This window comes from Xyrauchen texanus, chromosome 23 (genome assembly GCF_025860055.1).
Source record: "Xyrauchen texanus isolate HMW12.3.18 chromosome 23, RBS_HiC_50CHRs, whole genome shotgun sequence".
Taxonomy (NCBI): domain Eukaryota; kingdom Metazoa; phylum Chordata; class Actinopteri; order Cypriniformes; family Catostomidae; genus Xyrauchen; species Xyrauchen texanus.
The window spans coordinates 4,028,584-4,042,338 of record NC_068298.1 but is presented as its reverse complement, the minus strand read 5'-3'; the positions used below and the strand labels follow the sequence as shown (position 1 = coordinate 4,042,338).

General features: G+C 40.7%; 1 protein-coding gene across 1 annotated transcript; it reads left to right on the top strand.

The window, feature by feature from the left end:
* The first annotated feature begins 879 nt into the window (after positions 1–879).
* Positions 880–12,077, top strand: LOC127663386 (homeodomain-only protein). The gene is made up of 3 exons (XM_052154948.1): positions 880–925; positions 1,105–1,371; positions 9,521–12,077. Exons 2-3 carry the CDS (start codon positions 1,210–1,212, stop codon positions 9,596–9,598), a joined length of 240 nt encoding a protein of 79 aa, XP_052010908.1. The 5' UTR covers positions 880–925; positions 1,105–1,209; the 3' UTR covers positions 9,599–12,077.
* Positions 12,078–13,755: the final 1,678 nt, after the last annotated feature.

Sequence of the window (13,755 nt, the reverse complement as noted above, 5' to 3'; positions counted from 1 at the left end):
CCTGGAAGGCTCTGGAGTCTCGGGGGGTAGAGCCGTAGGAGGCCCGAGAGGCGGAGCCATAGGAGGCTCGAGAGGCGGAGCCATAGAAAGCTCTGGAGTCTTTGGGAGCAGAGCCGTGAGAGGCTCGGGAGGTGGAGCCGTGGGAGGCTCTAGTGGCAGAGCCCTGGAAGGCTCGAGAGGCTTGGGGGGCGGAGCCCTGAGAGGCTCGAGAGGAGGAGGAGCCCTGAGAGACTCGAGGGGAGGAGGAGCCCTGAAAGACTCGAGAGGGGAAGCCCTGAGAGGCTTGAGAGGGGGAGGAGCCCTGAGAGACTCGAGAGGCGAAGCCGTGAGAGGCTTGAGGGGTGGAGCCCTGAAAGACTCGAGCAAAACGAGCGTGCGAGCTCGGAGGGGCAAAACGAGCGTGCGAGCTCGAGGGGGCAAAACGAGCGTGCGAGCTCGAGGGGGCGGAACGAGCGTGGAAGCTTGAGGGGGCGGAACGAGGGAGCGGGGTTCATGACATCCATATTAAAATTACCTCAAATTGAATTGATTAATCTTTTAAACAATAAAAAAAGCAAAATATTTAATTTTTTTTAATTTTGTTTCAATTTGATAGAATTTTTTGTGAAATTGAAATGTGTAAATCTTACAAATAAGCTAAAATATTATTATTATTATTATTAACAACATGAGCATTAAAATGTCACACACACACACACACATATATATATATATACAGGTGTGTGTGTGTGTGTGTGTGTGTGTGTGTGAGACACATAATTATTACATGTTAATGCTCATGTGGTGATTAATAGCTTCTTTCAAAGGTACACACCTGCTGCAGGTAAACACTGCTACACTTAAGCCCCGCGTGATGTCAACTGCATTATATAAGGGTTAAAATGATCGAGACAGAGCAGCTGGAGTTTGAACACCATCGCAGCAGGTACAGTATGTACACATGTTGTGTTTCCCTTTAAAGATTCTGCGGGGCTGTCAATGAATTGTCTTTAGAAAAGGGGCGTTCACTGTTGTTGAACTTTCACTGTTGGTGCAGTTTCACACGCATCAGTGGACTGAAGTTTGTGTGTCTCACACTGACGTTTCTGTTCCCCCTTTCTACAGCATTTCCTCGCGGAGACTGGTGTTTTTAAAGACGTTGGAGTTTATTTGCATGGGACATTGTGACTGTGATTGTTTCAGTGATATATCTGTGTTTGGAGTTGAAACATGACAGCGAATGGAAACGCGATGGCGATGCTTGGGATGCATTTAGCGGAGGATCAGATTAAAGTTCTGGAGGAGAATTTCACCAAAGTCAGCAAACATCCCGACGAAACAACGCTGATGCTGATCGCGGCGGAGTGCGGGCTGAGCGAGGAGGAGACAGCGGTGAGTTTATGGAGAGGTGCTGTTCACACCGAACGCGTATTACGTCCGTCCGCGCAAGAACACGTTCGGTCTGAACGGCCCCTCAACATAATAACACCACTAAAACCTAACATAACACAAAACAAAGGCTAGATCTTTAAACGAAAATCCTGGGTTTAATAAATTCAGCTCAGTCGACAGAATTGGTGGCATAATGCTGATTACCCAAAAATATTTTGGCTCGTCCCTCTTTTCTTAAAAAAACAAAAAAACAAAAGAAGAGGCAAAAATCGAGGTTTGACTGGGGCACTTCCAACAGAAGTGAATGGGGTCAATTATTGTAGGGTTTAAAGGCAGACAATTTCCCTCTGGGTTTATAAAAGCACTTGCATTAATTCTTCTTTTAAAACATTATTTAAGCTGCAAAGTTGTTTAAATTGTAATTTTACAGGGTTTTCATCTATACGACATTGTGGCAACAAAGTGGTACAATTGGCAATAACTTTACACAGAATTAGTTAGTAAGTGATTTTATCACACTAAGATCATGTTTATACGCATATTTGTTTACGTCTTGTGAAACAGTATTTTAACATATACAGATTGACCCCCATTGACTTCCATTGAAGACTTTTGCTTTATTGTTTTCTTTTCTCTTTTTAAAGAAATTAGGGCAAGTCAAAATATTTTTTTGTTGTAATCAATATTATGTCACAAATGCTTTCAATTGAGCTTAACTTGTATTGAACCCCGAATATTCCTTTAAGAATGCATTATGAATATTCCTTTGAGAAAACATTCCAAATATTCCTTTAACAACACATTCCAAATATTCCATAAAGAACACATTCCGAATATCCCTTTAAGAACACATTCCGAATATCCCTTTAAGAACGCATTCCGAATATCCCTTTATTAATGCATTCCAAATATTCCTTTAAGAACGCATTATGATTATTCCTTTGAGAACACATTCCGAATATTCCTTTAAGAACGCATTCTGAATATTCCTTTAAGAACACATTCTGAATATTCCTTTAAGAACGCATTCCGAATATCCCTTTATTAATGCATTCCAAATATTCCTTTAAGAACGCATTATGATTATTCCTTTGAGAACACATTCCGAATATTCCTTTAAGAACGCATTCTGAATATTCCTTTGAGAACACATTCCGAATATTCCTTTAAGAACACATTCCGAATATTCCTTTAAGAACGCATTCTGAATATTCCTTTAAGAACACATTCTGAATATTCCGTAAAGAACACATTCCGAATATCCCTTTAAGAACACATTCCGAATATCCCTTTAAGAACGCATTCCGAATATCCCTTTATGAATGCATTCCAAATATTCCTTTAAGAACGCATTATGATTATTCCTTTGAGAACACATTCCGAATATTCCTTTAAGAACACATTCTGAATATTCCTTTAAGAACACATTCTGAATATTCCGTAAAGAACACATTCCGAATATTCCGTAACAAACAGATTCCGAATATTCCGTAAAGAACAGATTCCGAATATTCCTTTAAGAAAACATTCTGAATATTCCGTAAAGAACACATTCCGAATATTCCGTAACAAACAGATTCCGAATATTCCGTAAAGAACAGATTCCGAATATTCCTTTAAGAAAACATTCCGAATATTTCGTAAAGAACACATTCCGAATATTCCGTAAAGAACACATTCCGAATATTCCTTTAAGAACAGATTCCGAATATTCCTTTAAGAACACATTCTGAATATTCCGTAAAGAACACATTCCGAATATCCCTTTAAGAACACATTCCGAATATCCCTTTAAGAACGCATTCCGAATATCCCTTTATGAATGCATTCCAAATATTCCTTTAAGAACGCATTATGATTATTCCTTTGAGAACACATTCCGAATATTCCTTTAAGAACACATTCTGAATATTCCTTTAAGAACACATTCTGAATATTCCGTAAAGAACACATTCCGAATATTCCGTAACAAACAGATTCCGAATATTCCGTAAAGAACAGATTCCGAATATTCCTTTAAGAAAACATTCCGAATATTCCGTAAGAACACATTCGAATATTCCGTAACAAACAGATTCGAATATTCCGTAAAGAACAGATTCGAATATTCCTTTAAGAAAACATTCCGAATATTTCGTAAAGAACACATTCCGAATATTCCGTAAAGAACACATTCCGAATATTCCTTTAAGAACAGATTCCGAATATTCCTTTCAGAACACATTCTGAATATTCCGTAAAGAACACATTCCGAATATTCCTTTAAGAACACATTCCGAATATTCCGTAAAGAACACATTCCGAATATTCCGTAACGAACAGATTCCGAATATTCCGTAAAGAACAGATTCCGAATATTCCTTTAAGAAAACATTCTGAATATTCCGTAAAGAACACATTCCGAATACTCCGTAAAGAACACATTCTGAATATTCCTTTAAGAACAGATTCCGAATATTCCTTTAAGAACAGATTCTGAATATTCCTTTAAGAACAGATTCCAAATATTCCGTAAAGAACACATTCTAAATATTCCTTTAAAAAAACATTCCGAATATTCATTATGCTTGACTATGGCAAGCATAATATGTTATAAGTGATGCAAAAGTTTATTCTTTTGTTCACGTCACGTTGCTTGGTCGAATGGGAGTGTGTTTTTCCCACATTTGTCGTGTCAATTGCAGTGATGTGACAATAAATATGATTTATTTTTATATATTGTATTTATATGTAATATGGTATTGACATGGTATTTTGATAGGCTGCAGAATAATTACAAGGTCCATGTACCATAGTATTTACATGCAACACATAGTGTAAAGAATAGGCCTACCATGATGATACCATCGTAAATAGCAATGGGAGTAACAACATCAGGACATAGTTTATGAGCCAACGGGGAATTATTGCAATGCAACCTGACTGACTTTATTTGAACAAGGAATGTTTTTATGATGATAATACATGTTAAACTACATAATAATCAAAAGTTAATGGTGAGTTACTATTACAGGTTCAGTCTCATGTAGGAGCGTCTTACTCAATAGTACAGTGGAAATGCATAGATCAGCCCTTGTTGGGTTTGAACCTACAACCTTTTGGTTTCCACCAGCTCAGTCTTTAACCACTAAACCACACCACCCCCACAGCATGCAAGCTCTCTTCCCCGTCTCATGGATTGTTGTCATTCTTGTTTTGTCACTAGCTCAAAATAGCACGATGACATCATTAAAAGCTGCTGGATCTGTGCTTTTGTGAATGGGAGAGCTGACACTGACCATAAACTAAGTGTTCAAGCACAATAGGTGACCCGGAGCGCCTCCGGACGCACCTTTCCTCGAACGGATAAGGTTGACGTGTTCAAACACATTGTGTCTGATTTCTAAACACACTCCTTTAAATTGCAAACCCATATGGGAGGTGTAATAGAGCGAGTTGGTGTATGTTGTAATGTCTACATTACAATGCATATTTCAGGGCTGGTGAGCAACACTTCTAGTGTGAATTTTGGCAGAATGCATCTGGAAACACATTCCATTTTGAGGCTGGTCTGTTTCTGTCTCCATGACTGTGAAAAACTGAGTGCATCTACCCAAAATGAAAACTCCTTTTTTAATAATTCATCCCACAGAATAGAACAAGCTCAGTTATTCGTAATTTAAGGGGTGTGTGATTCTATACAAAAAAAAAAATAAAGCCTATTTTTAGGGATAAGATTTTTTGTATTGCAACATTATTTTCATGGATAATTATGCAAATTATTTCCAGATTCTCATTATCATAATGCATTGGGATGTTTTATCCAATATTTATTATTATCAGTGTTGATTCTCATTAGAATGTCCTTTTCTTTGATACGGTAATATGAATTTTATTACAGTAAAATTAGTGTAATATAGTGATTTTATTTAAATCAGCAAAAAAAGGCAGTATAACAGATACTACTATGATGTATGTAAGGGGGTTAAGATGGGCAAGGAGGAGGCGAGAACCGGCTTGTCAATATAAATAATAATTTAATTAAACTCAAAACAAAAGCACAAACACACACATGACGGACATGCCCGTAATTCTCTCTCTCTCGAACCGTCGTCACTGGCCGCCTTTATCCCTCGCGCGCCCCATCAGGCCGATTGGGGACTGGGCGTGCGACATTCCAGCCCGGCCCCACCCTCTCGGCAACCCATCTGCCGGCTGGTTATCCCCGCCTTCCTCGACCTGAGAGGAGCCAACAATATAAAAAAATAAATAAATAGGCGAGGGAAAAGGCCAACACGGTGCGAAAGAGAGAGAGAGGAGAGAGAGAGAAGAAGCTCACTCACCGGTTCTCTGATGTACCGTTGCACGGTCCTCGAACACTCCGCCACACTCTCCGGCGGACGACAGCCACTCCTCTCCGGGCGAACCGGAGTCAAACCTCCGACCCCCAACGGACAGAACGCCCCTCTGCTTTTCTGGCGGCACCTGGGGACATTCCTCTGCTCCTGGCAGCGGCCCTACCGCTCCAGGCGATCGGGGAGTTACTTCACTCCTCCGCTCGTGGACAGTGGTCTTCCCTTGACCCTCCGCGGAAGGCAGGGCACTCCTCCGCCCCTGGCAGCGGCTCCATCGCTCCAGGTGGTCGGCCGTTCCCCGTATCCGGACGGTCGGGCTACTCCGTCACCTGGCAGATGGAAACGGCACTCCCCGGGTGGACGGCAGTGTCGAGGACTCTGTGACGGGCATCCCTCCTCCTTCCCGGATTTCGGCACCAGTAAGGGGGTTAAGATGGGCAAGGAGGAGGTGAGAACTGTCTTGTCAATATAAATAATAATTTCATTAAACTCAAACATAAACACACACATGACGGACATGCCCGTAATTCTCTCTCTCTCTCGAACCGTCGTCACCGGCCGCCTTTATCCCTCGCGCGCCCCATCGGGACATTCCAGCCTGGCCCTGCTCCCCTCTGCTCCACAATGTATAAATACATTACAAATTAAATAATATTTATTATTGGGGGATTTACAGTAATCAGTGTTGGGTGTAATCTGATTACAAACTAGTTACTGTAATCTAATTACATTTATCTAAATAAAAAGTAGTGTAATGCATTGCAATTTCAATTCTTGTGATTAGATTACAGTTACTGACTTTCAATTAAGGTAATTCCATCAAACTGAATCGTGTTTTGTTTAACAAAATTTAAGAAATAAAACTGTAGTGGATTACTATTTTTGAGTAATTTACACAACACTGTCAGTAATTAGACTATGGTGGGAAAATGTGCAGGAAGATGTGCTTAATTATCATAAAAATATTGTCATATGGCAAAAAATAACAAATGGTATGGTCAAAAAATAAATAAATCATTTATTTTTACTTCGGCATTTTCTGATGTGGAAAAGTGCCCAAAAGTGGCATTTCCGATGTCCCAATGTCTCATATATGGGTTTATTTCTTGCAAAATGACCCGGGTAAATCGCGTTTGAATAACAAACTCTGTCCTTGTTCTGGGGTTGATGATATCACCGCTTTGCCTTATTTGAATGTTAAGACAATACACGCAGAGGGCGCGGTATGATGAACAGCGGTAAACACAGGCATTGTGTGTGTGTGTGTGTGTGTGTGTGTGTGTGTGTTATGTCAGAGGTTTAGCTGTGATGGGTGGATATCACTGAGGTAAAGTGTTTGGCTCAGAGTCAAGCACCGATCTCACCCCCACTCAAGCCTCACGCCGGTTACTCACACCCACTACAGATGTCCTGGTCTGTTTTAAAAACCTGCAGCACTGCGAGGTTGATGTAACAATCTAAGATGAGCTGTCAAGTACATTGTGTCCTCTGGAGTCATGAGTTTGAATCCCAGCCAGGTCTCCTAAGCAACCAAATTGCCCTGTTTGCTAGGGAGGGTAGAGTCACATGGGATAACCTCCTCGTGGTCACTATAATGTGGTTCGCTCGTAGTGGGGCACATGGTAAGTTGTGTGTGGATACCGTGGAGAATAGCGTTAAGCCTCCCCACGCGCTATGTCTCCGTGGTAATGCGCTCAACAAGCCATGTGATAAGATGCGCGGGTTGACGGTCTCAGACTCGGATGCAACTGAGATTCGTCCTCCGCCACCTGGATTGAGGTGAGTCACTACGCCACCACGAGCACTTAGACCTGCCGGCAGGTCATCACCGCCTTCCTGAATCTGGAAGGGGACTGGAGGAGGGAAACAATAATGAAAAATAGGGGGGTACTCCCTGTAAAAGTGCAGTACCCCCAACCAAAAACAGTAAAATTTAAAAGAGAGGGAAAAGGCCAACGCAATGGGAGAGAGAGGGAAAAAAAAGCACTTACTCCCCGGTTCTCCGATACGCCATAGCTTTGTCCTCGGCCACTCCTCCACCCTCTAACGGATGACAGCCGCGCCTCCCCGGGTAGACCAGAGGCAGTCCTCCAGCCCCTGGTGGACGGAATGCTCTACCGCATTCTCGGGGAACAGAAGGGGTCACCCCCGCCCCTGGCAGCGGTTCTCCTGCTCCAGGCGGTAGGCAGTGAGCCCCTCCCCGTTCGTGGTCGGCGGTCTCAGACCCCGTCGCATTTCAGCTGCTGGAAGGGGACTCCTCCAGCCCTGGAAGTGGCCCTGACCACTCCAGACGGTCGGTTTGGAGCCCCTTCTCCCTTCGCGGTCAGCAGCTGTTCCTCAGCTTCCAGGCGGCAGGGCTCCTCCTTACCCCGCAAGATGGACGTGGCTGCTCCATTGGGGTGGATGGTAGCAGCGAGAACTCCACTACGGCGTATCCTGCAACGTCAGGAAACACGGACAGTGGGGTTCAAGTAAGATGACACAAAATGCTTGTGTAAATACATATAAATGTGCAATAAATAACATTACATCCATATATATATATATATATATACACACACATGCAAGACTGTTGCATGTGTCTCTCTCTCGAACTGGCGTCCCCGGCTCCTCTTTATCCCTCTCCCGGCTGATTGGGCTGATTCAGCACCGGGTGTCTATCGTTACGGCCTGGCCACGCCCTCCATGTGTGGTTATTTTATAATATGTGTGTCTTCTTAACTGTTAAATGACCAATTGTCATGAATAAGGACGTAACTTTCGCATCTTGTACGCTTTGCACTCGAGCACAACCGAAAGCATACCTGAGGTCAATTACGCTTAATTTAAACAATAGTGTCTCAAACTTCTTTAGTTTATTTGATTTTAGTGTTTATTTTTGAGAAACTATGTCAGTACTCGGCTGGTTCGCAATGGCTGTTGGGTAAATTTCCCTCTCCACTTCTGTGAAGTGATGTATCGATGTTCCCTATGCTGTTTGAAATGCCCTTCCAACTGAACATAAACGTTCCCTTCGGATTGGAATCTCCCTTAAGATGGCTGAATATCGTGTGAAGTCCACTTAGGAGGACCCTAACGGTCAATTGGAACGCACTTAGCGTGTTGCAGACCCGGGTTCTAGTTCCATGGGAACCAGGAAGTAATCAAGATCACATATGCAGGGATTAGCGTGATTCGGGGGTTGAAATTTGTCTCAAAAATGTATGTTTTTCTCCACTGACTCTTAGGTTTATTTGGGGTTTGGGTTTGACGTTGGCATTAAAAATGCATTGCTGTTGACTGTATTACATGAATAATGACTAAAAATGCAACTCACTTTTGGTGCAACCCTGATGGCATTTCACCCGTAAACTGGAGCTCACGCATGCTCATACGCTCGGCCATGAGGGGCAGTGTTTCAAATTTCGGTTAGCACAGACCGATTTTGTGTTTGATCTACTGTTACTGAATGTGCAGTGAAATCAGTCTGAAAACGGGAGAAACATCCATACTTAGAGACCAGGAAATCATACAGTATATACATGGGAGTGGGCTCTTTTGACTTGGGACAATACATAACCACCTAGCAACCACCTCTGACACCCTAGAAACCACCAAGCAAGATGCAACACCAGAGCATCTTAGCAGTGGCATAGCAACACCCTAGCAACACGAGCACCATTCAAAATATTTATAAATCGAGTTTCAGGGGTACAATACTTTGATTGTGTCTTCTGTTCATACACGTTGTTTATGGAGTGGATAAAGATGATCCTCTGACTTACATAGTAGAGGATGTACTCTAGCCTGTCTCACACTCTTTGTTTCTTCTATAGAAATGGTTCAGGATGAGAAACGCTCAGTGGAGGAAAGCTGAAGGACTTCCTGCAGAACTGGGATCAGTGAAGGACTGATAGAAGATCTCCATTCTTCATGATTTATTTCTTCCTGCTCCACTCATTGTTCAATAGACCAGCTCTTTGTCTCTCATTCCTTCTCTATACTTTTTGAGGACATTGTCAGACGATTGAAGATTGACATTGGTCTTTTATTTTAATATTTGTTCTTTTGCCAAAAGCTAAGTGTATGTATGCTGCAAATTGATTTTATTGCCAAAATGCCTGTCGCATGTACTTAAATAAACTGAATGTAAACATCTGTACATACAGCAAAGAATTACATAGTTTGGATGTGCAGTTTTATTTGAAGTGTGGGATACTTTCATTTCTATCCATCTATCCATCTATCTATCCATCCGTCCGTCCGTCCGTCCGTCCGTCTGTCTGTCTATCAATAATTGTCTCATGTGTATTTATTTTTATTTTTTGTCTCAAGTCAATTTTATTTGTATAGCGCTTTTCACAACACCCATCGTTTCAAAGCAGCTTTACAGAAAATCATGCGTTAACAGAAAATGAAACTGTAATATTTATAAAGTCATATATAAATATAGAGTAAACATTGTGTAGTTGACTATATATACTGACTGTAAATAGAGTATAAAAATAAACAATTCAATAATAATTGTTATTTAGCACCCCGGTGAGCAAACAGAAGGCGACTGTGGCAAGGAACACAAAACTCCAGAAGATGTTGATTAATTGAGAAAAATAACCTTGGGACAAACCAGACTCACTGTGGCGGCCAGTTCCCCTCTGAGTCTATGTATATCTTTTAAGAGTGTAGTCCATCAATAGTCAAAGGTGATGCATGCAGAGATCAATGAGGTGCATCGTAGTTCAACCGGCTGGTCATTTTGTTAAGGTTCGGTGAGAGAGTTCCATCCTAAGTCCAAGGTTCAGACAGTGGCATAAGAAGTATCCCATGTCTTACAGTTGGAGTTGGCATCAGTTCATCCTCTGAAGTCCATCGTAGTAGACTGAAGTGATGTCTGGCTGGCACAGGCTGCAGTTAGTCATCATAACTCAGTGACACGTAGCAGTGAAATCTGGATCCAGCCGGTTCTGGTGACCTCGAGATATGAATCCCGATGTTGAGAATGATATTAGTGTAGATGCCAATCAATTCATTTCAGAGTTGTAGATTATGAGAAATGTCTCTGAGAAATGTTTCTGGTTCTGGCAGACTAAACTAAACAGCCTAATTATGAGTTGATGGATAAATTTGGTGTATGCCTGGCTGAATAGATGAGTCTTTAGTCTAGACTCAAACTGAGTGTGTTTGCATCCCGAACAGTGTTAGGGAGACTATTGATATTCTAGAAACTATTAACAGACCAGAATTTTGTGAGCGTAATGAACATGATGGAGTATAGTGTGACAGAAGGTCACTTAAGTATTGCAGAGCTAACGTTTTGTACGTAGTAACAGAATTTTACAATTAATAAGAAATTTAACAGGTAGCCAATGTCCATCCATCCATCCATCCATCGTCAACCGCTTATCCTGTGGTAGCCAATGTAACGATGATAAAATGGGGCTAATATGATCATATTTCTTGGTTCTCATCAGTACTCTTGCAGCTGCATTTTGAACCAATTGAAGTTTATTTATTGAACTTGCTGGACTTCCTCCCAGTAATGCATTACAATAATCTAGTCTTGAGGTCATGAATGCATTCATTCGTTTTTCGGCATCAGCAACAGCGAGCATGTGTCATAAATTAGCAATATTTCTGAAGTGGAAGAATGCTGTTCTACAAACACTGGAAATGTGATTTTCAAAGGACAGATTGGTATGAAAGACGATGCAACATTATATCCATCGAGAGTCAATTTAGATTTTAGCGGCTTATTTTTAGAGGTTTGGTACAATAATTAGTACCTCTATTTTGCTTGTATTTGGTAGGAGGAATACAACGTTTGATTTTATTGATACACACATTGTGAATTTTCGTTGGGTTTAGAAGAAATATAAAGTTGTGTATCGTCGGAATATTAGTGGAAACTTATTCCACGATTCCTGATATTATCTCCCAGGGGAAGCATATATAAGGAGAAAAGTTGAGGCCCTAATACTGATCCCTGAGGCACTCCATACTTAACTTTTGTTTGATTTGACAATTCCTCGTTTTTCATAAAAACAACAGTGGTATTATATAAACACACTGGCATTTAAAGGGTTAAAATCTTGAAAATGTATGAATATTTGGTCATTATGATCAGGACTGATGTTGGTTAAAAAATTAACTAATTGAAATTGGAATATAATATTCATATATAATATTATTTTGGCAGTTGTTTGGCGCAGACCTCTGAGTAACTTTTTATTGACGCACAAGTGTTAAATACCTCAATTAATTTGGATCATTTAGAAAAGGAACTCTTCCGTTCCATTGAATTTGCTAATGTGAAACCATGTGCATGAACTGAACAAGTTTAGCATTCTCATTTATTTAATTTAATTTTTTGGATGTTTAAAAGACAATACACAACTGCTTGAAAAAAAACTTTGTTTGACTCTTTATTTTTGAAACAATATTATTTTCACACCTGAAATCTCTTTTTCTGTGTATATTTATTGGTTTTGCGCCCGATTATTTTCAATCCGTTTTTGGTTAATTGAATTATTTATTTACATTTATTCTGGTGGTCGCCACCGTTACACTTGATGAAGATGAGAGAGAAAGAATATTGTGATGGATGCAAATGGATTGGATGTGAAAACCAAATTCATGTAAGAAATAGTGAAAGCAGAGAGAAGCTCAAAAGCAATAAATAGTTTTAATTCCCAGAGGAGAATAAAAAATGATAAAAAGTAACTTGCTGATAAAAAAACAGGAAGTTATGAAACGCATAATTTTGCAATATAAAGACAAAAATGCATTCAGTCAAAGTGAAATTAAAATGAACACCATTTACTTTTAACTTCGTGTTTCTGTTGGTATTGTGTCCGATTCATCAGCACGAGTGCGCTGTTCAAGAAAAAAAGTTTGTTTTTCTACATTTCAAATTCAAAATTCAAATTTGCTCCGCCTCTAAAACTACTTTCTACTCTCTTAGTTCTCAGTCCCTCCCCTTCAACCACCTGACTCTTTTTTTGGTACGTAACGCCCACTTTCCCGATCCAATAAATTCAAGTTTGCCCAACTCAATATCTGGTTTTACTCAAAAATACGTCAGATTACAGAAATAAAAGGGGTTGTGAACTGCAAAGATTTTGAATCGCAATAATGTTCAAATTAGTTTTAAAAACTAGCCCAATTGGAGCATAGAGTAATGACCCCTGTTTCACTCCCCGTTTGTTCTCAAACATAATTTACAAATGAACATTTCACCTCTGAGCTTGTCTGATGAGGTTTTGTCTTGTTTGACAGAGAGAAATTAGATCTGTTTGCAGAATTTGAATGGCTGATGGAAAGCCGGTGCATTGTTTGTTACTACTAAAACAGGCCCAAGTGGAATCTGTCACACACAGATAAAATGAAAATAGAGAGAAGAGGATCATGGGAATAATAAAGATTTTAAGAGAATAGCAGGAAAAGAAATAGGAAGATAAAGTCAGTGTCTGTATGGGCCAGGGGTGTGTCAGTGACCATGGCATGGGTAACTCGCCCACCTGTGAGAACACCATGAATGCAGACGGATATGTACAACCTTTGGAGCAACATATACTGCCATCCAGCACCGTCTTTCCAGGGACGTCCTGGAATTCTCAGCAGGACAACTTCAAACCACACATTGGCCGAATAAGCAGAGTGTGCGGGTGCTAGATTGGCACGCCTGCAGTCCTGACCATCTCCAATTGAGAATGTGTGGCACATTATAAAGCGCACAATATGGCAAGGAAGACCCCGTATAACTGTGCAACTGAAGACCTGCATAATGGGTGAATTGGGGAAAATTCCACTTTCTAAACTTAACAATCTTCAGTGCCTAAATGCTTAATAAATGTTATTAGAAGAAATGGTGATGCTTCACAGTGGTAAACACTCGACTGTCCCAACTTTTTTGGAGTGTGTTGCAATAATCAAATTTGTTCTCATCAGCTGTTGACCACACGCGACTACCACCGGACCGACCAACAGTGTAGGGAAAAGTTAAAAAAACTTAAAAGTGACTACAGAACCATGAAGGAAGACTGGTTCGACCAAATGGACGCTATCTAAACTG

What these genes read in the sequence shown, in the direction of transcription:
- LOC127663386 (XM_052154948.1), top strand. Translation starts at nt 1,210, where the DNA reads ATGACAGCGAATGGAAACGCGATGGCGATGCTTGGGATGCATTTAGCG. An exon ending in TGAGCGAGGAGGAGACAGCG is followed by an intron (nt 1,372 to 9,520) that starts GTGAGTTTATGG and finishes TTTCTTCTATAG; the next exon opens with AAATGGTTCAGGATGAGAAA.